Below are 25,940 nucleotides of genomic sequence, written 5' to 3'. Positions count from 1 at the left end.
TAGCAGCAGCAGTTGCTGGACTATTGTATTATTTTTTTTATTTTGGTGGTACCTCTGCGTTTGTACTCAGCACTGGGACCAGAGGAGGTGGTTCAAATGCCACAGAGACCAAGGCCACAAAGGGGTCGTCCTCAGGTCCTAAGGACCCTCCCTCTGCAACACCATCCCGTTCTAAGGAGGCTGGTCTGAGTGAGCCACCAGAGTCATCAGGGGCTGCAATTGCTTCTGACATTTCAGCCCCTGTCTATATAACTGAGCAGGTTTTGTCCTCAGCTATGAGTGGTTTAGAGGAAAGGTTAGTGGCTTTTAATCACGTCTTCAGAGTGGAAGAAAACGCACTAGGTCCCCTTCTACTACCCAGGATCCTCAAAGGGAGGAACTATGGGAGGGTGAAGATGAATCTCCCTCAGGGGGCCGTGAACAGGCTGATTCCTCTTCCGAGGAATCAAGTTGGGAAGGACCTTCTTCAGTTTCACATGCTGAGAAGTTGCTGGTGCATTCTCTTACTGAAATGGTCCGTGCCACATTTAAGCTACCCTTAACTGAGTCGTCGGTTGAAGAGCCCACTTCCTGTTTGGGTTCACTAAAACCTCCACAAGCCTAGCGTGCCTTTCCTGTCAATTACTAGAAAAGCTTATGTATTCTGAGTGGAATCACCCAGATAAGCACTTTTTTTCCCTCCTAAAAAGTTTTCAACACTATCCTATGGAGGAAAATTTTACAAAGATGTGGAGTATACCAGCAATTTATGCTGTTATACTTTGTCAACCGGACAAGTCACACTTTTATTAACAATGTGCAAATGCTTAGGGATCCAACTGATAAAAAATTGGAATTCCTGTTAAAAAAAAAAAACATTTTCTCCCTGGCAGGTTCAGTGGCTCAAGCTGCAGTGGCGGCAATTGGGGTATATTAGTCCTTGAGAGACCATTTGAAACTGGTACTCGAGGTGTTCCCTGAACAGCAGGCTCAAGAATTAGCTGAGCTACCAGCAGCTTTGTGCATTACAATTGACGCAATCAGAGATTCTATTCTTCAAACCTATTGCCTTACGCTTGGGTTGGTAGATATGCGTAGAATCTTTATGGTTAAAAAGTTGGTCAGCTGAAGCGCCATGCAAAAAACTCCTGGCTGGTTTTCCTTTCTGTGGTGATAAGATGTTTGGGGAGGATTTGGACCAATATATCCAAAAAATATCAAGTGGGAAAAGTACCCTTTTTGCCAGTTAATAAAAAGTTAACGACCCTCATTTAAACTGGCTTTTTTTCCAGTACTAGGGGCATTAGCATCCAGGCAGTCGTGGCGGCCTCCACTGTCAGGTTCAAGAGGTAAACCTCAGGGTCAACCCCAGGGACAAAAGAAGTCCTGGGGGGCGAAAACCCGCAAGACAGAACGCTAAAGCCTCTTTATGAAGGGGCGCCCCCGCTCACTCGAGTGGGGGGAAGACTTCTGCAGTTCTCAAAGGTCTGTCAGGAAGAATACCTACCTTGATTAATGCAAGGAAGCCAGCTTCCAGAGTCATTTATTATAGAATCTGGAAGGCATGTGTTTCTTGGTGTGAATCCAGGGGTTGGCATCCTAGGAAGTATGTCATAGGTAGAAGTCTTGCCTTTCTGCAAATGAGACTAGAGATGAAACTGGCCTTGAGTACTATCAAGGGCCAGGTCTCAGCCTTGTCAGTATTGTTTCAGCGTCCGGTTGCTTGGCATTTTTTGATCCGAAGCTTTATAACAAGGGGTAACATGGCGTAATCCACCGGTTAGGGCACCCCTGAACCCTTGGGACTTGCATTTTATTTCTGTCGGCATTACAGAAACAGCCTTTTGAGCCGATATGACATATTTCTTTGGTCCTTTTGAAAAGGAAGCTAATTTTTCTGGTTGCCATTTCTTCTGCAAGAAGGGTATCTGAGTTGGTGGCTCTTTCTTGGAGTTGGAGCCATGTTTAACCACTTCCCGACCAGCGCACGACGATGTACGTCGACAGAATGGCACGGGCAGGCATATTGGCGTACATGTACGTCCAATATTCGTTGCCGCCGTGCCATCGGGAGCGCGCCGCCGGCGGCGCGCTCCCGCGCTGGTCGGGACCCCCGTGAGTCCGGTCGCGGGACCGTGGGCATCCCCACGATCGTCTCGCGGAGCGGCCGAATGGAGGAAATGCTGTATAAACAACATTTTTCCATTCTGCCTAGCAACTAGTGACGCTGATCTCTGCTCCATGTGATTGGAGCAGAGATCAGTGTACACTAAATGAAAGCCCAACCCCCCCACAGTTAGTAACACACCCCTAGGAACACTTAACCCCTACACTGCCACCCACTGGTTAACCCTTTCACTGCCAGTGTCATTTACACAGGAATCACTGCATTTATATAGCAGTGATTACTGTATAAATGACAATGGTCCTAAAAATGTGTCAAAAATGTCCGATGGGTCCCCCACAATGTCGCAGTCACAATAAAAATCGCAGATCGCCGCCATTACTAGTAAAAAAAAAAATAATAAAAAATTATTAATAAAAATGCTATAAAACTATCCCTATTTTGTAAACGCTATAACTTTTGCGCAAACCAATCAATCGCTTATTGCGATTTTTTTTTTTACCAAAAATATGTAGAAGAATGCGTATCGGCCTAAACTGAGGGAAAAAAATGTTTTATATATTTTTGGGGGATATTTATTATTACAAAAAGTAAAAAATAATGCGTTTTTTTCAAAATTATCGCTCTATTTTTGTTTATAGCGCAAAAAATTTAAAACCGCAGGGGTGATCAAATACCACCAAAAGAAAGCTCTATTTGTGGGAAAAAAAGGACGTTAATTTTGTTTGGGAGCCACGTCGCACGACTGCGCAATTGTCAGTTAAAGCGACGCAGTGCCGAATCGCAAAAAGTGGTCTGGTCTTTGACCAGCAAATTGGTCCGGTCTGAAAGTGGTTAATCATTCACAAGGATAGAGTATTGCGTCCTCATCCTAGCTTTCTGCCAAAGATGGTTTGAGGTTTTTACCTAAACCAGGATATTGTTTTACCTTAATGCTTTCATGAACCCTGGTCTAAGGACAGAGAGGTCACTACTCTTTGGATTCAGTGAAAGCAGTCAAGATCTATTTGAAGGCGACTGCACAGATTCGGAAAACAGATCCTGTGATGTACGATGAAGAAAATAGGATTTTTATAACCGCTTACCTGTAAAATCCTTTTCTTGGAGTACATCCCGAGACAGGTCTCTCCCCTCTTTCTGGTTACACGTGTATTGCTTTGCTACAAAACTGAGGTACTACCGGTAAGGGGAGGGGTGTTATGGGGAATTGAACTTCCTGTTTAAGGTGTGCCAATGTCCATCCCCTGACGGTGCCCTATAACCCATACAGTTATTACTGTGGCTCTGTGTCCCGTGATGTACTCCCAAGAAAAGGATTATACAGGTAAGCTGTTATAAAAATCCTATTTTATGCTTTGTTTAAAAAAAAAAAAAAAATACATTTTGTTTGTAGCACCCACATGGGTGATATTATTTTTATCTTTTTAATGTTATGTTTGCCAATTCTTCTTCCCTTTTTTTTTTTTTACTTTTTTATAGGACATTGCAAGATTATTGCAGGAAAGGGAAGAAAAAAGAAGAAAGAAGTTTAACCCACCACATGGCACGGAGGAGCCATATTATCCTGACCATGGAGGTATGAAGTGTTGTGTGCAAGATGTTAAATTGTTTTATTTTGAAAGCATGTGGATACAATGGACTGGCTATTAACCATTCAAATGTAATGGGGAAAACCTTACCTTTGTACCTTTTGCCTGGTTTGGCACAAACCAGTTTGATAAGCTATTTCTTGTCCGATTCTAGTGCTGGAAGCCTGACAATACATTTTTGGCATGTAGTTTTCAGTGACAAAAACAAATGTGGATGACTTTGTTCAAATCCATGTCCTCTAATTCGTAACCTGTCCCTATCATCACATCCCAACACTTAATGCTACCTCTTCTTTTCTAAACCAAATTCCCAATGTACTCCTTTACACTTTAGAGAAACGAGATGAAAATATTAGTTGTATTACTGATTTGTTCTTGATGGTGCAATCTCCGACTATTGTCCCTGTCCTTCCCTTGGTGACTGGGGGGAACCCACCTTTTAAAAAGTTTGTAAAGATAAAGTGGCAAGCAACCCAATATTTGTTCGAGTTCATTTGTCTCAATAACAAGAATGACAGCTATGTTGCATGCGCCTTCAAGAAAATGAGTTTGGAGTGTCTTAACTAAAATGTTAGTTGGCGTGGCCTTCCCCCAATTACATCTTAACATTCTTATGATCAATTAATTTGGAGAAGGTAAAGTATAAATTAATTTTCTGACTGGTTACCTGTTCCTTTTATTCTATAAGGAGATGCTTTAAAGGGGTTGTAAAGGATTTTTTATTTTTTTTTAAATAACAAACATGTTATACTTGCCTCCACTGTGTAGCTCATTTTGCACAGAGCGGCCCTGAACCTGGTCTTCTGGGGTCCCTCGGCGGCTGTCTCAGCTCCCTCCCGCAAGGACTTCACGCGTGAAGTCCTTCTCGCATGATGTGGAGTGCTTTTGGGCGTGCTCCCTTTGGCTGTATCATTGACAACAGCGCGAGCCAGTGGCTGCGCTGCTTTCAATCCATCCACTTCAACCAATCAGCGGCCAGGCCGACCGGCGAAGAGGATGTTGGGGACGAGCGTAGGACTTTTGAGGGGTCAGGTAAGTATAACCGGGGGGGGGGGGGGGGGGCGCCAGTATTGTCAGATCTTTTTTTTTCACCTGAATGAAGGTGAAAAAAACTTGTATCTTTACAACCCCTTTAATGTTCAGTAGAGCTGATCATTTACCTTTAAAATCAGGTTTACTTGTAAATGCTGTGCAGTCCCAGTAATCCTGGATTTGATCCAGACTGATGAAGTACTCAAATTTGGGTTTTACATTGTCCATACAGACAAGTTTATAAACTTGTTGTGCCGTAACATCACATTGCCCATTTTCATTTTGGACATGTAGCCAAAGCGGTATATTTATGTTCAGTATAAGCACAAATAATTTAATTGGCTAAATACACCCCAGGTGTGTTTTGTTTCAAATGACTTTTTATGCTATTGCTAACTAATACTGAGGATACATTGTGGAAGTAAGGAGGGTCTGGCTAGGACTGAATTAACTAGCACTAAACAGGAAAGATGAGAACAAACCAAGGTACCAAATATAGAAGATAAACCTCTACCAGTGAGGACAGTGGCAAGAAAGCTCCTTACACCTTTGATTATTGGGAAGAGCCCCCCCCCCCCCCCTTAAATTTACAAAAGTATCTGAAGATGTAACTATAACAATTGTCTGTGCTTTAGGGGTCCAAGAGGGACTAGTAGGATTATTAAATCATAGTTAGAAAGTGGTAAAAAAGTGACTGTTACTTGCCCGATCAGTTACAAAGAAGCATTAAAAATAAAAGGGGGGCAAAGAAGTTGGATATGTTAAAGTGGAACTTCAGTCATTTTTTTTTTTTTTTTATCACTCCATCTATTAAACCCTCTGCCCTTGTTGTTTTCATTTTAGATCGTAAAACGCTTTTTTTCTGACAGTAAATACCTTATACAGCCCACTTCCTGTTTCTTGTCTAGTAAAAAGCCTAGGCTTATGACATCATGCACAGCTCTCTCTTGTGAGTTTGCCAGGAAAGGAGGGGGGTATGAGTCATAAAAGGGCCAATGAGAGCTGCGGAGATGGAGGTGTGCCTGTGTAAATCCAGGAAGTGAACAGGCAGCAGCTTCAACTGCCCACAGTTAGAATGTTTGCAGCCAGATTCAGTGGGGGGAAATTTCTGCAGCATATTTGGCAAGTACAGAATCACAATATATGTAAAATAATATGCAAAGTGGTTGGCGGGAAGCTTCAGAACTGCAAAGATTGTTTTTATTATAAATTATGTGAGCAGACTAGTTCCTCTTTAAGTCCAGATATTTTAAACTTTTTTTTCTTTTATGGTGCTGCTCCATTGCTTAGGGCATCATAGGGGTAGACATAAGGAACACATGTCTGATTTTGACAGACACCATAGACATGAAAGACCTGAGAGAAGAAAGGAGGAAAGCCATCCAAAATCTAAGCAGCGTTCCCACTGTGATGATGATCGAAAACGTGGAAGATCAGCAGAGCCACGGTCTGTGCAAGGTGATAACCCTGATCTTCATAGATCTGAAAATCGCATCAGTAGGACTTCTGACAAAAAAGAAAAACCTGATAGACCTCCACCGCCAAGCACTAACAGACATGAGCAGCCTGAAGATAGGGCGCTTAGTGGAGCATATTCTATTGAAAATGTACCAAGAAAAGGGAGGTCTCAAAGTCATGACTTATTAAGCACAAACAATGCTGATGTTCGAAGACATCGGCACAGCCCCAGCTCTCCATCTGACAGAAGAGGAACTGAGCGTGCAAATGAACGTGGAAAGCCCAGAAGGAGAGTTGACAGTGATTACGAACATGAGAGACCCAGAAGGAGAACTGAGAGTGAATACGAACATGAAAGGCACGGAAAAGGAGCAGAGGGTGAAAACGAACACGAAGGCCACAGAAGGAAAGCAGAGAGCAAATCTACATATGAAAAGCACAGACGGAGAACACCTTCTCCTAACCATGAAAGGCAGCCAAGTGATGGAGGTATAACTGAGCTTCCAGTATGGTGGTGGTGGTGGTTTTAGTAATGACCTCTTTAGACAAACATCTGATCAATATTTATTGCAAGCCAAATCTTTTGAAAGAATATTTTCCCAATCATTCAGTTTCTTTTTCAGGTTATATTTTCTAAATGAGCTTTATTTTTCTGCCTTTGCTTCTATTTTTATTTTCTCATGCTTTGCTACGTTTGATTTACCATGTTTGATTTACCTTGCATCATCTTTCTATGTTTTGGTTTTGCCTTATGTGCTGTTAGTACAGTTTTACCCTGCACCATGCATTTATTTAGTAAGAACACAAATTAGTATAGACTGAAACTGTATACCCACTGAAATCCTTTGGTGTAATTAATGCATTAATGCATTTTTAGGCTGTTTCGTGCAGCAGAAAAAAATAGGGATTATGTGTAATAACACAAGTGCAACAACCAATATTTAAAATCTAATCTAATAAATTGTTTAGACATTTTATATATAAAATTTGAATAAAATTGGCCTTAGTTGGGGCAATTTATCTTTTGCTCAATATGGTGCAGACTAAAACTGTAGCACTAAAAAAAATGAAACTTGTTATATTTCATTAATTGTATTCCTCTAACGTAGGTAATAGGCCAAAAGGACACAGAGATGTCCCTCAAGGAAAACTTCATATAGGTGGAAGAATGCGTGATGAAGACGATGCAGAGATTGCTAGAAGGCTTCAGGAAGAAGAACTGAGGGTGAACTGAACATTTTTTATTTTTTGTTATTTTTATTTTTTCTGTTGAAAAATGTTACCACTGTTTTCTACGCAACTCCCTACCTATCTTTATACAGATGTAGTAAACTTCAGAAAGTTGGCTGGTATTATATGTAGAGGTTTTAAAAAATAAAATAAAATAAAATAAAAATAATAATAATAATATACCTGTCAGTAAGCAAAAGCCCCTAAAAGAATTGGTAACCCCTCAGCTAGTTCTCAACCTAATAATGAAAGTCAAGTACTGCACATTACAACATGTTTTTGGGCTAATGAAATTAAGCTTTTAAAGGTGCGTAAAGGCAAAGAAAGATGCTTGATTTTTGTTAGGACGTCTAGTTTACGGTGTTGTCTACTGACAATTCTATTGTAAAGTGACCCTGTCAGATGAATAAAACTGGGCACGAAGCTGTCTTTTTAAATGAAGAGCGTAAACTTAAAGTAGGAGTCCACCTTAATACTAAAATCCCTGCATCTACAGACATCCACGATCTAACACTAACCTATCTAACCCTGAAAAGAAGAAATCCGTATACATAACAAGTCAATCTGATTCTGATCCCACGCTGAGCTGTCAGCTGGGGCTCCGCTGTGGAGGCAGAGGACACATCCGACAACAGAAGCCCCATAGTAAGTCTATAGGTGACGTCACGCCCCATTCATTTCAGAGCCATTGTTGGCTGTGTCCTCTGCGGAGCCTCCTCCGCTGGCGATCCGATCGGCTTGGCTTCAAAAAAAGTATTGGCGATTTTTCTTTGTTACAGGGCTAGATAGGTCAGTGTTTGCTCATGGATGTCTGTAGATGCAGGGCTTTTAGTGTTTGGGTGAACTTGCACTTTACATTTTTCACAACTTGCAATGCCAAATGTTACTCAATGGCAACCTGCTGAAAAACGAACCCTTCCATAAGTGTCAGATTCCTGGTTGCTTGCTGCAAGCAGTTTCCCCTGCAGAACTCCATAGTTGTGTGTTGTGATACCATGTTAGGATGAATATATATTCTGGTACTGCTAGGGAAACCATGTTCAAACCACACAGCACCACAGGTACAAAAGAAGAAACGGGCTCCCGCTCTATTTTTGTCACTTTGACATTTTATATTGTACAAACCTACCCTTTTAAAAAGCAGTGGGATCATAAATTATTGATGCTTTTCACACTCAATGGTGCTTATTCATCATTGCTGTACCTGTGTTGACATGAGGCATCAATGTAAATGGGCCCCTAAATAAAGTGGTCTTCAAATTTTCCTACTGTAAACCTATTTTTTTACGTACACTGTTAAAGGCATCGAATAGGTTTTCCGGGCTTGATGGCGCTGTATGTCAACATTTTAATGCCGATCACAAAAGCCCTTCTCCAGTCAGAGACTTTGGAATATGATCATGTATACCAGAGGCAGGTCTGGTGCAAGGATTTTTAACACCCTAGGCGAAACCTCATTTTGTTGCCCCCCCTGACGCTACCCCCTTAGCTCTGCTCATGTATACCCCCACCTTTTTAATGAAGCACTAATCAAATGCAGCCTCACCTGCACCCATCAATGAATGTTTGCATGCTTCCATTCATTCGGGAGTTGGGACACAGCACAGTCACCTGCAGCGCCTCTGACACTATGTGTGAACAGAGCGGCAGCTGCCTGCTGATGCTGAGACTTAGTTACTTGCTGCAGAGAGAAGAGGGTAGGAGTACCAGTGGCTGAGTGCACTAGGCAGCAGTGCACCCTAGGCGGCTGCCTAGTTTGCCTATTGGTAGCACCGGCCCTGACCAGAGGTCTGAATCTCATGTTTGTACAAAAGACTCAGATCCTTCATATCTCTTGCCATCCTTTTTTTACATTCGTTTCCACAGACCCCCCTTACATCACGGCTCTTTTAAAGAAATCCCACCTGACATCACAGCCCCCCCTAGCTATGACATTCCACCCTCCACAGCAGTAGCCTCAGTCCCCCTTCACATAGCAGTAACACCTCCCCACTTTAATACCTTGCATCGCATTCTCCACCTTCACATCCAGTGCCCCCTTCGTATTCACAGCCCACCTTTTTTAGTCTTCCTTTACACAGCGGGTAAAAAGGTACGCGGTGCACAGGTCTAGACAGAGGGCTGAAGCTGCCTACTTTTTCATGTTAACAGCAGGTGATTGGTTGCTAGGATCACCCCACATCCTAGCAACCAGTCACTCATTTGTTAACTTGAAAGGTTGGGCACCTTCTACCCTCTGCCCAGACCTGCCCTACTTCTTACCCTCTGCCCTGCAGTGAGGATGATGGCAGTAGTGGGGGGGGAGGGGGGGAGACACCAGAAAGAGGACACCCAGCCTGCTAAATGGCATTGGCTGCTGTCCTAATAGGACTGACACTTGGTTCAGGTTCAGACCGCACTCCGCCATTTAGTGATACCTGATGTATGCAGGGATTTAAACAGTAAGTTCAGGAAAAAAGGGTGCACAATACCATACAATTTAATCACTTTTATTATATATAGTTTGGTTAATTTTTCATAACTGTATTACAAAAAAATACCAATTTTTTGAGTGGTTGGCTTAGGAAATAGGGAAAAAGTGGTGTAGCACTAGTGAGTGAATTGAGGAATAACTCTAAAAATTGTATGTTAAGAGGTGATAATAATAAAACGAATACTATAACACATACATGTGACAGAATGTGCAAAAATGCGTAAAAACAAAATACAAATATTCGCTAACTGTGTGGATACACAATTTATATATAGGTGCACATAAATCTTGGTGGATATCAGTGGCTAGAATATAAGTCCCAACAAAACAGTCCCCATATATTGGGTAATGGAAAAGTGTCAGTGTTGGTCTTCCCAGCAAAAAGATCAGGCCACCACACAATTCAGTTGGACCGGGAACAGCGACTTGTCTGTAGTGATTTCAGAGAGAAATAAATACTCTTACCAGAGAAAATGGACACATCTGTCGTATGACAGTGGGTCAACTGCGCTTGTAATCCCAGGTGATGTCAATCAGATGTTATGTGTTGGTGGTAGGTCCACGTGAATCACCGCACTGTCTCCGGATTTCACGGACTCCCGATATCAGCAGCTGTAACGTGCGTCTCCCAAGTCTCCCTGGCTTAGGAAAGCCTGCGTTTTTTCTCCTGCGTTAATTATAAATAATCTCCCCATTAAGTCCAACCTTAGTGATTTCTAAGGCCACTGACTGTTTTTGAGGTCACAGTATGTCATTTAATTTGGCTGTTTGGAGGTACTGATATTCAGAATATTTTTTTTTTTCTTTCTTCTTATTCCATAGGTTTTTATAGAATTTTTGAGAAAGTTGAACATTGATATATGTAAAGTACATAACCAAAGCTTTTGTTTACATGACATTATTGGTCTGAGACAGCCACTCATAGGCATACATTGCATTACAGTGCAATATATTAGCCCCTAAATCTCAGACAGCAGGGAGTAGAGGGGACAATATGAATGTGTTGTGTAGAGCACTAGATTTTATTCTCTATTGTCATGTAAAGTGAGAGAGCACCAGAAAATAGAGAGAAGATGGCAGGGAGAATAACATCCTTTTTAGTATTTTGCTATTACCGTACTTGACGCAAAAGCTGGTCTTACGCAAGAGTCCCTGCATTTAGCCAAGAGATCAATGTTTATTACATTTGATTTCTTAGTCTAGTTTTTCCGATAAATTTGATTGTCTTAGCTAACACTGCAGAAAAATATGATCTATAGTGTTTGCTTCTAGCATATTGCTGTTTAGTTCATCTTGAACCAAATTTTAAACCTAGATTGCTTCTTTGTTTAATTTTCTTTCAGGTGAACACTGTGGATTACAAAACTGCACAATTGGCTCAAGATGAAGTAAGAATTAACTCAAACTGTTCAACCATGAGAGCAAAAAAATAGAATGGTCTTTTGTTAAACAAAAATGAATGTTCTGCATGGTCTTTCCTGTTTTCAGTTCAGATTTAACATGTAGTTGCTACTGTATTCATTGAAGTGTAGCCTATTTAGTTTTATGTCCTTGAATAACCTGCAAAAGAAGACTAAAAGGATAATGTGATTGACAATGTGAGAAAGTTGTCATCTGCCTGACTGTACTGCGGAAGGTGCTTTTTGGCATGTCAAACGGTTCCCAAGTATTATCTGTGGGGTTCAGCTTTAAGTCAGCTTTGGGTTTTAAAGGTTGAATTATTATTTTTATTTTTTTTAACCACCTCAATACCAGGCACTTAAACACCTTCCTGCCCAGACCAATTTTGAGCTTTCAGCGCTGTCGCAATTTGAATGACAATTGCGCGGTCATGCTACACTGTACCCAAATGAAATTTTTATAATTTTTTCCCCACCAATAGAGCTTTCTTTTGGTGGTATTTGATCACCTCTATGGTTTTTATTTTTTGCTAAACAAATAAAAAAAGACCGAAAATTTTGAAGAAAAATTCTTTTTTTTGTTTCAGTTTCAAAACATTGTAAATAAGTACATTTTCTCCTTCACTGATGGGCACCAATAAGGCGGCACCAATGAAGTGGCACTGATAGCTGGCATGGATAGGCGGCATTGTGTTGTACTGATGGCTGCCAATCAGTGCCAAACAGTAATGCATGCCAATCAGTGATGCCCATTGTGGGCACTGATTGGCATCCATTGTGGGCACTGACTGGCATCCCTGGTGGTCTAGGGTGGCATACCTGGTGCTGGGCATCCTTGGTGGTCCAGCGTGGGCATCCTCAGACTGACACCCCGCAACAACGATTGCCGCGATGTGCGCCCCCAGGGGAGCGCAGCGGCTCAAAATCCTGAGAACGTCCTATGACAGTTTTTTTTTTCTTTGGGTACCCCACTAGCGGTCCTGATTTCCCCCCCCCTCCTGAGTGCCCCCAATAGCAAGCCTCTTGCTATGGGGGCACGCAAGCAGGCCCAATCCTGAGCCGTGCTACTGTAAATGAACATTGTCTATTAACACACTGAGTATGGCTTGGCCCCACTCCCTGCTTCCGCCTCATTGGTTCACTGGCTGGGATTGAGCCAATGGCTCTCGCTGCTCTGTGTCACTGGATTGAGATTGGCTCAAGCAATTATAACCGGGGGGGGGGAGAGATAGCATTAGGGTAAAAAAACCTTCTGCCTTTATAGCCACTTTAAGTGTACAGCACATTATAATGTACTAAATTCTTCTGCCTGTTTAAATGCAATGCCTTGAATGTTAAGATGCATACATTTTAATTTGACAAAAAAACTTTTTTTTTTTCTTTTTCTTTATATACAGGAAATAGCCCGCTGGTTAATGGAAAAAGAGGAGAAATCTTATAAGAAATCTAAAGGGCGTGAAAAAGAAAGGAAAAGGGCAGATGAACAGGAGGTGAGTGTAAATCTTTTTAAATCTTTAGAAATTATAAGATGGTAGCAGAAATGAAGACAAATGTTATCACGTACATGTTAAAAATATTGGTGCTTTCAGAAGATAGCAGCTAGGTTTGTGTAAACACTTGTTTGTCGAACGTAGAATTTTTCCATTTGATTGCAGAGCTGTTCAAAGGGATGGATTTGAATGCAAATTTCACCTTTTTGCAAGAAAATGTGTTTTAACGTGCTTTGTCTGCAATCCATACCTCAGTAGAACCTGTTCTATCTGGGGGGGGAGGGAACAACAACAACAAAAAGCACGTTAAACAGCCTCTGAACTCATTTACACTACTCTGCTGAAGTAGTTGGGAATCTGCCGTGGAACGTGCAACTTTTTTTAACTTTCAGTAAGGCAAGAGAAGAAACCAAATCAATTGACAGAATTGTGCCCTGGGACAGTTTTTCCCACACCGCTCACCAGCCATGTAATCGGGAGGAGTGGGCTCTGTAAGGACCCTGTAATGTCATCATTATGGTCACAATGTAAATGACTTGGAGTAAATACAGTGCCTTGCAAAAGTATTCACCCCCCTTGGCGTTTTACCTATTTTGTTACATTACAGCCGCTAGTTCAATGTTTTTTAATCTGAATTATATGTGATGGTTTGGAACACAATAGTCTAAGTTGGTGAAGTAAAATTAGAAAAATATATACATACAACTATTTTTCAGAAATAAACTGATAATTGGCATGTGCGTATGTATTCGCCCCCTTTGCCTAGAGCAGTTTTGCAAGGAGGAATGGGCAAAAATCCCAGTGGTAAGATGTAGCAAGCTCATAGAGACTTATCCAAAGTTACTTGGAACTGTGATAGCCAAAAAGGTTGCTCTAGAACGTATTGACTTTGGTGGGGGTGAATAGTAATGCACATTGAATTTTTCTGTTATTGTGTCCTATTTGTTTGCTTCACAATAAATAAATAAAAACTTCAAAATTGTGGGCACATTCTGTAAATTAAATGATGCAAATCCTCAAACAATCCATGGTAATTCCAGGTTGGGAGGCAACAAAATACGAAAAATGCCAAGGGGTGAATACATTTGTAAGGCACTGTGTATATATAGAAATAAATCAGAATGCATGCATAAGAACACAGTACTATTGCTTTTTTAAACTCGCATATTCACAAGCTTAGGCATATACTCATTTAAAGTCGTCTTTTAGTTCACAACTATAACATGCTTTTTGTTTCAGCTAAATACACCTGAACGCGTTAGACTACGGTCAAAGGATGAACATCACCGCTCCAGAAGTGACAAACCATACAGGTATAGGAACCTTATTTATATTTGCAGTATGTGCAGTATATAATTTAAAACCTATTTAATATTAGGGGAAAAAAGTTTTCTGTCCATTATAAGGCCAGGTTCACATAAGTCTGGTGCAAATTTCCCCTCCGTTTTTCACTGTAAATTTCCAAAGCATCTGTTCAGCTGCGATCTAGATACAGTTCAGATGTGAATTTTTGGAGCTGGCGGGCATCGCCGTCTTTAATAATATCTGGATCTTAAGGATCAGGTCGGGAAGCCGGTCGTCGCGTCCTTAACAGATGACTCACCAGCTGACGGGGTTCCCCACTGACAACTGAATGTAAAAGAAAACCATTGCTGGCAATAAAAAAATGTTAACAATACAGTGTAGTGGTCCACCCCAGTCTATACCCTATCTTTAGGTTCTGGTACAGATTTTAAGGGGATCCCCATGCCAAAATGTTAATAAAAAATATAAAAAATACAGTGGGGCAAAAAAGTATTTAGTCAGCCACCAACTGTGCAAGTTCTCCCACTTAAAAAAGATGAGAGAGGCCTGTAATTGTCATCATAGGTATACCTCAACTATGAGAGACAAAATGTGGAAACAAATCCAGACAATCACATTTGTCTGATTTTTGAAAGAATTGATTTGCAAATTATGGTGGAAAATAAGTATTTGGTCACCTACAAACAAGCAAGATTTCTGGCTCTCACAGACCTGTTTCTTCTTAAGACGCTCCTCTGTCCTCCACTTATTACCTGTATTCATGGCACCTGTTTGAAATTATTATCAGTATAAAAGACACCTGTCCACAACCTCAAACAGTCACACTCCAAATTTTACTATAGTGAAGACCAAAGAGTTGTCGACGGACACCAGAAACAAAATTGTAGACCTGTACCAGGCTGGGAAGACTGAATCTGAAATAGACAAGCAGCTTGGCGTGAAGAAATCAACTGTGGGAGCAATAATTTAGAAAATGGAAGACATACAAGACCACTGATGATCTCCCTCGATCTGGGGATCCACGCAAGATCTCGCCCCGTGAGGTAAAAATGATCACAAGAACAGTGAGCAAAAATCCCAGCACCACACGGAGGGGATCTAGTGAATGACCTGCAGAGAGTTGGGACCAACGTAACAAAGGGTACCATCAGTAACACATTACACCGCCAGGGACTCAGATCCTGCAGTGCCAGATGTGTCCCCTTGCTTAAGCCAGTACATGTTGGAGCCCGTCTCAGGTTTGCTAGAGAGCATTTGGATGTTCCAGAAAAGGATTGGGAGAATGTCATATGGTCAAATGAAACCAAAGTAGAACTGTTTGGTAGAAACACAACTCGTTGTGTTTGGAGGAGAGAGAATGCTGAGTTGCAACCAAAGAACCTCATACCTACTGTGAAGCATGGGGGTGGCAACATCATGCTTTGGGGCTGTTTCTCTGCAAAGGGAACAGGACAACTGATCCATGTACATGAAAGAATGAATGGGGCCATGTATCGTGAGATTTTGAGTGCAAACCTCCTCCCATCAGCAAGGGCATTGAAGATGAAACGTGTCTGGGTCTTTCAGCATGACAATGATCCCAAACACACCATCCAGACAATGAAGGAATGGCTTCATAAGAAGCATTTCAAGGTCCTGGAGTGGCCTAGCCAGTCTTCAGTTCTCAACCCCATAGAAAACCTTTGGAGGGAGTTGAAAGTCCGCGTTGCCCAGCGACAGCCCCAAAACATCACTGCTCTAGAGGAGATCTGTATGGAGGAATGGGCCAACATACCAGCAACAGTGTGTGACAACCTTGTGAAGACTAATGCCGCGTACACACGATCGAATTGTATGACGTACTTAGTCCGTTGAAACACATTTCAAAGGACAATCCGATCGTGTGTGGGCTTCAGCGGACTTTTTCAGCGTGAAGTCCGGAGTACTAAGAAGGCCGGTTTGCACACCAATCTTCCCGTCGTACTTTGGTTTCAGCGGACAATACGTTTGTCAGTATGCTAGTCCGACGGACTAAGAATGGCGCATGCCCAGAAAGGATTTACAGGGCAGAAGAGCTCTGTCTTGTAAAACTAGTGTTCGTATTGAAGCTAGCATATTCGTCATGCTGCTAATTTTGTGATCTTTTAATATAGCACATTCCTTTCTTCCTCATAATGCGAGAAAAGTGAAGTTGCTTTGCTGCTTATATTCACACAGAGTTATCACAAATGTCTTTATTCATCCTCATCCTATGATTAATATTCCAATTCGAGAATAAATAAAAAAAAATAAAATAACGGACAAATTAAGCTGAAGTCTGAAAAGCGCGAATCGTCTCTAACCAAACTTCCACTAACGCAAAGTCAGCAGAAGGAGCCCAAAGGGTGCTTTACTGTGTCTTGGACTTCTTATTTCTAGTCTCGTCGTACGTGCTGTACGTCATCGCGCAAGCTTTCGTCTGACTTTTTGTGTATCCGTGTGTGGCCAAGTCCGTTCGGTAGAAAGTCCGCCGGATTGTATGACGGACTAAGTACGTCATACAATTCGATCGTGTGTACGCGGCATTACAGAAAACATTTGACCTCTGTCATTGCCAACAAAGGATATATAACAAAGTATTGAGATGAACTTTTGATATTGACAAAATACTTATTTTCCACCATAATTTGCAAATTAATTTTTTAAAATAATGTGATTATCTGGATTTGTTTCCACATTTTGTCTCTCATAGTTGAGGTATACCTATGATGACAATTACAGGCCTCTTTCTCAGACCCCAAAAAATAAGATTGCTCCCTGCCCATCACTGTTTCCCGCCATCTGCCTGCTCTGGCGTTTCACAGTTCTGAATATCTAAGGGGCGGGCCCCTCCTGTGACCTCATCGACCCAGCATGCACTGCTTGATGACTTCTCCAGGGGGCAGGGCCCTGCTCCTTAGCTGTTTAACCACTTAAAGAACTGAAGGATTTGCCCCCTTAATGACCAGGTAATTTTTTTCTATACGCCACTGCGCCGCACTATTACACACCAACCACAACAGTCGCACCACCTTCCATGCCGACATGTTCGCACACGCATACACACTCACCCATGCACACACCGCAAACCACATATACACTAACACATAAAACTTGTGCGCACAACATTCCTGTACATGCGCATATATAATATATATATAGCCACACACTGGGTGCTGTTCATCTGCGCACATGCCGCTATCCTGGGACCCAGCCAGAGAGCGCAGGCATAAAGTGAGGAGACTGGGATTGGAACCAGCAACTGCGGATGCCAGGCAACTGCACACGCTTGCGTACGCTTTCATCCTGGGACTCAGGCAAAGCCAATGGGCCCAGCTTAACCAGGAATCAATGGTGGAGGCTGGGATTGCATGCCACGGCAGACAAATACTCTGCTTGCGTTCCGTCATAAACACAGCTGCGTACCTGGTCTGGCATGCGTGTCGGGGTTTGCCGACCCCCTGCTCTAGGTTGTCCTAATTGTGTAATGTATTGTTATTATGTAAATCCTTATTTTAAATGTAAACTTGAAATAATACACATTGTATTTCTTTTCAAACAGGCCTCTCCCTCCCCCTCCAGATGAAGATTACAATGATGATTATAGTAATGATTGCGTAAATCGCAACTCCCACAGCTCTCCCCGTCCCAGCTCAAAGTCTCAGTCCTCCAATAAAGGTATGCGTTAGAAAATGATTTTGAACTTCACTGCCTAAGCTGGATCATCTTTACGATTTTTGCCTCCAATGTTTACCAATTGCTTACAGTGCACTTATACCCCCTTCCTGCCCAGACCAATTTTCAGCTTTCAGCGCTCACACATTGAATGCCAATTGTGCAGTTATGCAACACTGTACCCAAACAATTTTTTTTTTTTTTTTTAAGTTTTTCACAGAAATAGAACTTTCTTTTGGTGATCTGTAATCGCCACAGTTTTTTTTTTTTTTTGTTTGTTTTTTTATTTGTGCTTGAAAAAAAAATGGTGCCAATAACCAAAATAACAGGCTTATGTTTACTTCCGTGGTCACCCGTCATTGGCTGACAGATGATCATGTGGTAAAGGTGCTACCCTGCTCTGTGATGAGCCAAGTCCAAAGGACTCAGCGATTATAGAACACACTAATGATCATGGGAGGACGCATATAATCTCTTTCCCGCCACTGTATTCTACAAAAAAACTGTTTGATCCGGCTGTTGTCTATTCCCCCCTTCAGTTCATGTCCCCAATTCAGCTAGGGATTGTACAGTTGTGGTGGCAACTCAGTTTTCAGTGAGTTTCTATGCTGAGCATGTCCTCCCTGTCACATCTGAGCAGCCCATGTGACTATACCATCACATGTGGGCTTATGTACAGTGGTAAATAACAGCTCACATCCTGCCGCCTCCTCCATGCCCACTAACTAGCTCAACACAATGGGGGTGGGATATTACATGTAGATTAATGGAGGCTTCACCTCCCTCTTATTCTAAGACACAGGCTGGAGGGGCGTGACGCAGCCCATGACTGGCAGAACTATGGGCCACACCATGTTGTTTTCACAAAATAAAGATTTAATTTCAAATTATATATTTGTATGCCAATAAAAAACGTTAAAGTGGTTGTTACCTTCCAAAAAATGCACTTCCAGCTCCTCTCTTGTACCCAGCCATAATGCACTCTGTAAGAGTTTTTTTTTTTTTCTTTTTTTAAACAAAGCCTCTAAATACCTTTTAAGCTATATTCAGGCTGGTCACATGACTCCCGGCTGCTCTGCTATGCCAATCCAGGGCTACAGTGGGAGGGGCCGAGATCTCCTTCTGATGTCAGCCGGGGAGGTCCCGTGTCCACTCGGCTCCTCCCACTGTAGCCCTGGATCAGAGTAGCAAAGCGGCTGGGAGTCACGTGACAGCCCTGAATATAGCTAAAAAAAAACAATTATTAAACGTCTTATTTTTAACTAAGAATAGCGTCGGGGGGGAGAGACACATGGAGCAGGAAGGGGTGAAGGGGACAGGAGAGCTGCGACTGATGGAGTAATAATGTCGCAGTCCTAATAAAAATCGCAGATCGGCAACATTACAAATAAAAAAATGTAAAATAATAATGCCATCAAACTATCTCCTATTTTGTAGACGCCATAACTTTTGCGCAAACCAATCAATAGATGCTTATTGCGATTTTTCTGGTAAAAAAATAATGTAGAAGAATACATATTGGCCTAAACTGAGGAAAAAAATTGTGTTTTTAGATATTTTGGGAGATATTTATTATAGCAAAAAGTAAAAAAATGTTTTTGTTTTTTCTCAAAATTGTCACTCTTTTTTTTGTTTATACCGCAAAAAAAAAAAAAAAACACAGAAGTGTTCAAATACCACCAAAAGAAAGCTCTATTTGTGGCAAAACAAGGACGTCAATTTTGTTTGGGTGCAATGTCACACGACCGCGCAATTGTCCAAGTGCTGAATCACAAAAAGTGCTCTGGTCAGGAAGGGGGTAAAATCTTTCGGGGCAGAAGCAGTTAACATGCTATAAGAAAACAGGTTGTTTTCTTTTTTTTTTTTTTTTTGTTTTTTTTTTACTCTATTCCAAAGGCAGTTTTTTTTTTTTGAACATGTGACCAGCAGCAGAGGACTAGAAACTGTAAAGCCCCATACACACTATCAGTTTTTCTGCTGAGTTTTTCCTTCAGATTTACCAAAACCATGTAATGAGGTCAAACCTTAGGCGTTTCAATTTGTATGCAATCAGGCAGGCCCTTGCACTACATGGTTTTGGTAAACCTGAAGGAAAAACTAAGCAGAAAAATGGATAGTGTGTATGGGGCTTTAGATGTACTTTAGACGTATTTTTTTTTTTTTTGTTTTTTTATTAAAATAATTACAGTGCCATCATCCATATACAGAAGTCATTGGGACACTGTAAATTAAACAGTGTGTGTTTAGTATCACTTTAATTATGCAGCTTGAATGCCTGTTACAAAATGAACAGCTAGAACTGCTGAAGCACTTATTGTCCATCTAACATAACGGCATGATCAATCACAAGTGATTCTCAAAATCATGAGCGTTGCATGTTGCATATTTTATAGAATACTCTTGGTTAAAAAAAAAAAAAAAAAAACAGGATTCATAGTTTACATATATTGCAATACGTGTTCAAGCTGGCCAACTATGTCAATGTGATCCCTCGCTACATCTGCATGGCAGTGACACTAATCTATCAGGTTGGGTTAGTTCCCTCCAAATGGGTCAAGGCGGACTGCTGTTTCAGAGTGGGTGGAGCAAATATTTGGAGCCTTATGGTTTAGACAGACGGTTACAAGCATTAAACCTATATCCAGCATTGGCCTGGTGTCTATACAGATGTGCAGGTTACCCTAGTGGGTCCAAAGGTGGTTTACATCTGTGTCATTTAGGTCTATAAGAGCCCCTCTTTTTACCCACAGGCCAATTCCTTGCCTCTGAGGCCCACTGCTGTTGGTCCCGCCCCTCTGTATTTTTAGTTCACGTTTTGTAGTACTGCCATAAAACTGAGGCATGCTGAGGTGGGGGGTTATATTGCATGCTGGCTTTCAAATCATCCTATAGGCAGCAGTATAAACTAAGTGTGTCTGACTTTGTGTCCTTCGATGGACTCTAAGAAATACATTTTACAGGAAGTACAAAAATCTAATTTTGCAACCTTTTTCCGTCCATGGTAAAATCACTGTCTCCCCTTTCTGTATCTACACATTGCAGTAAGCAGATACACAGGATTTTTCAATCTGCAACTCTTTGTTCTTTCCAGGCTCCCATCACAGACAATGAGACACGAGTCCATGACCGTGAAGCTTGGAACCTTGTGGAACACCGGTGGAAGCATCAAGGCAGTGTACTCCTCCCATTGTCTTCCCTACATGTGACAAACACTGTGCAGCATTATCTGGTTTCTGAGCAGCTGGCAGCGTTAGTATTGCACAAACATTTTTTGCAGCACTGTCAAAGGAAAGTAATTGGTCCAGTTGACCTGGTGGTTATAGCTTTGAAGACCCTAGTGAAATATTGATATCCTGTATAAAAAAAATACAGCTTAGAAACATTTTTCTAGAGAGATACACAGTGAAAAGAATTGGCCAATGTAGGTGTAATTTCATGTGACTGCTTACTGACTAATCGGTAACAAGGTTAAAGGAAAACTCCAGTCCAGGGTAATCCATGTATACATGCATATAATATCCATAGGAGTGCCCATGCAGTGATGGTTATAGATGAATTGGTCTCGGGTATGGATGCTTTTTGCGTGTGTTGGGGTGGGGGAGAGGCTGTAAGCTTCAACTCCAGTATGTGATGGCTACCTGTTTTCTTGGATGGGCTTTATTTTATGCTATTGGTTAACTGTTTTTTTTTTTATTTTGTTTTTTTCTAAAAATGCATCCAAAAACTCTAGTGAATTGGCTAATGATGTTGCATAGTCATTGCTAAATTGTCATTTGACTGGAGTTCTCCTTAGAGGTCATTTGAAGCTCATATATAAAGATTGAAGCAGGGAAAACAGGAAGTGGTACCTAGAGCATCCAATCAGATTAACTGTTCAGTTTTCAACCTGCACAAGACAAACAATGGCTGGAATCTGGTTGTTGCTTGCTGCTAGTAAACTTCAATTTACACATACTTTTATTTTTTACCATTTATCCAATGAAGACGCACTGCTGATTAAGTGGCATGTTCTTTTTAAGGTATCCTCCTTTTTCTTTTTTTTTTTTTTTTTTTTTGCATTGTTAAAAAGATCATGATGCGTGACCTTACAAAATGTCATATTCTCAGTGTCTGCTGAATTCATACAAAGTATGTAACGCATTGGTTTAAGCATATCCATCGCTGCATGTTTGTGTAGCTGCAAGATAATGACCTATAGTAGAAACTGCTTCCAATCACGGATCAGCTGGTTTCCTCCTGAAATCTGTAGTTTGCTTACACAATCATGAATTCCCTTGTGTATCTCCTCAGGAAACCACTGCTTGTCACTTCCGGTCAATGCTGTATTCTGTTTGTCTTTGTATCCCACTTCCTTTTTTTGAATCCATATCCAGTGTTATGAATTAAAACTGCACAATATATGTACAGGTAGAAAACGAAATCTAAAGTGCCATTTTTCTATTGTTGATTTTGTACTCATAAGTTTGTGTATCCTCCTAGCAGTCAGGTTTTGTGTAAAGCTGCAGAAATACCATGTATTTTATATTTTGTATTCATATTTATTCTTAATGTTACAATGTGAGCCAGTCTGATGTAAGATTTAATATGTATTTTAATAAGCATGTCTCTCTTGGGGTTTGTGATGACTAGATAAATACGACTGCAGTTTTGCTTTGAAACTTAATTTCTTACAATCTGCCTTTTCGTCATTTAAAGCTGAAGTTAGGGTAGGAATTTTATTGGATAGTTACATTGCTCCAGCTTGAACCTTGAAGCTTGATGTAAGTTTGCATATATCATAAATGAGCTATCCCAATGGAAGCTGCAAAGAATGTGATAGCAACAGTCTTCCAGGTCCAGAGCTGAGCAGCTGCAATTCTGCATATAAACCACAGTGGGTCACTTGCTCAATATTGCTGCCATTCACAGAAGGCCTTGTATTTTTGAGTGCATGCAAGGCATTCTCTAATTGAATGATGTGGAGAGGTGGAGCAGTAATGTCACAATATCTACCATGTCCAATCAGAGAATGGCTTGTGTTCAAAGAAAAAAATACAAGGTGTTTTTTTTTTTTTTGAATGACAGCAGTGAACCTGGAAGGCTTCTGTGATTGCTGTACTAGGGGTGGCTACTACACTGATTTGCGATTTCCACTCATTGCTTACTTGCATTGAACCAATATAACTATGATATAACTAAACTTCAGCCCTAAGGATCCTGTTTCATGAAACTTGACTTTTTCACTAGATACGGATCATGTAGCTTGTTTTATTTGGGCCAAATAACCACTAAAGTACATCATGTTACGACAGGAATAATAGCTTCACCCTTCATGCACAAAGCATTCCAGATTGTATTATTCTTATCAGTGTGTTAGGATCAGGAAAAGAAATATGGCACCTAACACTTGATTTTGTGAGGCACGTTAGACCTAGCATATATGGACACACATGCTACACAAACGATAAAACTTCTTTTCTACTGAGTGGTGTACCACCTTATCTACAATCATCTCTTTAGTGGCACATTGATTCCAATGTGTGGGGAATTCAGTCATCGACAGCCAATCATTCAATGTCCATAGCAAAGTGATTACTCACCTGTGCAGCCCTTACCTATGTGACTAATCCAGAATCAAGACAGATTGGCATTTTATTATCACAGACTCCAGATTTTCTTCAATCTCAAATGTGTATTTGTTTATGACCCCCCCCCCCCACCCCCCCGCACTGCAATTCGAAATGTTAGTGTGTAACTGGCCTTATCGTGTACGGATATAGTTTAAAAGGAAAATGCAAATTGCAGTGACTGTGCAGAACACAATAACCCATAATGGCCATTCCAAGTCCTTCTCATAATGGCAGGGATATGCAATTAGTGGACCTCCACCTGTTGCAGAACTACAAGTCCCATGAGGCATTGCAAGACTCTGACAGCCACAAGCATGACACCCAGAGGCATGATGGGACTTATAGTTTTGCAACAGCTGGAGGTCCACTAATTGCATATCCCTGGTCTAAAGAGTAGACTTATGCTGGCCATACACTATACGAAAAATTGTCCGAAATTCGGTCATTTAGACAGTTTGTTTTTTAGCCAATTAATGGGCACAAAATCAATAATCATTGGGACGTTTTTGAGCTGAAAAAACGTTTGGAAATGTTCTGCTGGATGGGCGGGGAACACATTCGAACTGTCTGCACTAGGTATAGTGGTATAGTACTAGGTATAGTGTTTTCCGCTCAATGGGCGGGGAACACATCATTTGAACTATCTGCCCTAGGTATATTTAAAAAAACAAACAAAAAATTCATCCATTTATGTCCACTGAACGATTTAACGGTCATTACACAATGGCACTATCGTTTGCACTCACGGCCGAATGTTCGTTTTTCGAAAATGGGTTTGGCCAATTTTTTTTGTATAGTGTTTGGCCAGCATAAGGCCCCTTCACACAGATGCACTGTTCGTCTGCTTTTTATCCATCCGTTGACGGACGAAAAATGGACATTAATGCATTCTTATGGGAAAAAAACAGACGATAAAGGGTGATCGTCTATTTAAATCCGTTTTTTATCCACTTCTATCAACATCCATTTTTTATTTTTTTTGTAAACGGGTCAATTTTTGCATGAAAAAAATGACTCAGACTCTAGTGGTTAAGGACTATAGCTGGCAGATGTAAAAAAAAAAAAGATGAAAAAGGAATGAAAAACTGATATAAACTTCATCCATTTTTTTTCTTTGAAAAAAGTGACTGAACTGATCAAACAGTCCACATGTGTGAAAGGGGTCTTAAGGCTTGGCCATACATGGTCGAATTTTGAAAAAATATTCTTTTGAAAATCAGAAAATTTGTGAGTTTTGTGATCTGCTGGTGCCACCATTGATTTAGAAATTCGTCCAACCAAGCTTTCAATTTCACTTCATGTTGCTACAGAAAATAATTTTTGTGGCTGGGAATCTTCTTTTTCTTTCTGGGAATTTTCTTTTCTTGCACATACACATTTCTTTTTTTGATTACATTTCTTGCACGATTCTCCCATCATTGATTAGAAAATAGCAAGTTTTTCAAAAAAAATTCCAACGTGTCCGATTACTCAAATTCGGTGGCTGCACGAAAATCGGCTGTTGCTACTAATGGTGTTAAATATGAAAGAAAATCCTTAGATAAGATTTTCAAAAGAAAATTCTTTTGAAATTCGACCCATGTATGGGCCTGCCTTAGTCTTCTTGTTATGGATTGTAGCATTAATACTGCATTTTGTGCTGCCTTTCGAAATAAACCCATTGATGCTAGTATAATGGCACAATTGGCAAAACCATTCAAAGCAGACTTTGCAAGAAAATGCAACATCTCCATAATGTATAATTATGGCATTAGACATGAACAAAAAAACGGTAAAATATAGATGGCTTCTGCTGACGGCTCCTAGCAGATGTGATACTTTTGGCAAGATCCTGGTAATGCTATAGATCTCAAATATCTGTGTGAGCCTCTTCTCATAAGATTTGGGATAGTCTGCTTTCTGTGACGCTCTAGTGCAGAAGCTGATGTTTTTTTTTTTTTTGTTTCTTTTTTTTGTTTTTTGTGGACTTTCTATTTTTTTTAATGATTCTTTACAATTCTACATAGAGGATACAATAGCTGGATCTTATATTTTAATGGAACTTCCACATTAGGGAATGGGCATAATAAAGTGATTATGTTTTTAATGTTCACAACATCCTGGAAATATGATCTCAGGGCATTAAATGTGACCTGTAATGATGCTGGCAATGTATTTTGTATTTGAAAGAGACTTGTATACTTTATGTAGCTTTTTTTTATATTTAATGCCAGTACCTTTTTTTTTTTTTTTTTTTTTTTTTTTAAGTTGTGTTTTTTTTGTTTGTTTTTTATAGCAATAGATTTGACTTTGATGTATTAGAAGTTAGAAAAATTAGCTTTCTACTTGTGGATGGTTAGGAAGTAAATTTTCTCTTTTGAAAGTGTAAGTCTATGATTATATATTTTCATATGAGCCCGATAATGAATTGTAAAAATGATTGCACTGAAATTATATAGCTGATTTTTTTAATGGTAGTATAAAGGGATTTTCGCTCTAAAACTCAATTCAACGTAAAGAAAAACAACCTCTGCTAGTGAGTTTGTTGTGGATGTGGTTTGATTTCCTCAGTGCCATTGCTGAGCAGTTCTTCATCCTG

General features: G+C 40.6%; 1 protein-coding gene across 2 annotated transcripts in view; it reads left to right on the top strand.

Moving 5' to 3' along the window:
* CCDC50 (coiled-coil domain containing 50) overlaps nt 1–25,730 on the top strand; it is a 109,229-nt gene extending 83,499 nt beyond the window's left edge. The window contains exons 5-12 of one of the 2 annotated variants that reach the window (XM_077487536.1): nt 3,584–3,680; nt 6,016–6,672; nt 7,293–7,408; nt 11,230–11,274; nt 12,684–12,776; nt 14,016–14,089; nt 17,641–17,756; nt 20,845–25,730. In XM_077487536.1, coding sequence (XP_077343662.1) covers nt 3,584–3,680; nt 6,016–6,672; nt 7,293–7,408; nt 11,230–11,274; nt 12,684–12,776; nt 14,016–14,089; nt 17,641–17,756; nt 20,845–20,864 — 1,218 coding nt within the window. In that variant the 3' untranslated portion in view covers nt 20,865–25,730. The remainder of the gene's footprint in view (nt 1–3,583; nt 3,681–6,015; nt 6,673–7,292; nt 7,409–11,229; nt 11,275–12,683; nt 12,777–14,015; nt 14,090–17,640; nt 17,757–20,844) is intronic. The other variant, XM_077487537.1, reaches the window with a different exon arrangement.
* The last annotated feature ends 210 nt before the right edge of the window (nt 25,731–25,940 follow it).

Source organism: Lithobates pipiens, unplaced genomic scaffold (assembly GCF_037356315.1).
Source record: "Lithobates pipiens isolate NorthernLeopardFrog02 unplaced genomic scaffold, aLitPip1_a1.2 Scaffold_18, whole genome shotgun sequence".
In the NCBI taxonomy this organism is placed as follows: domain Eukaryota; kingdom Metazoa; phylum Chordata; class Amphibia; order Anura; family Ranidae; genus Lithobates; species Lithobates pipiens.
Note: the sequence above shows the minus strand (reverse complement) of the source record. Positions and strands in the feature narration are given on the sequence as shown.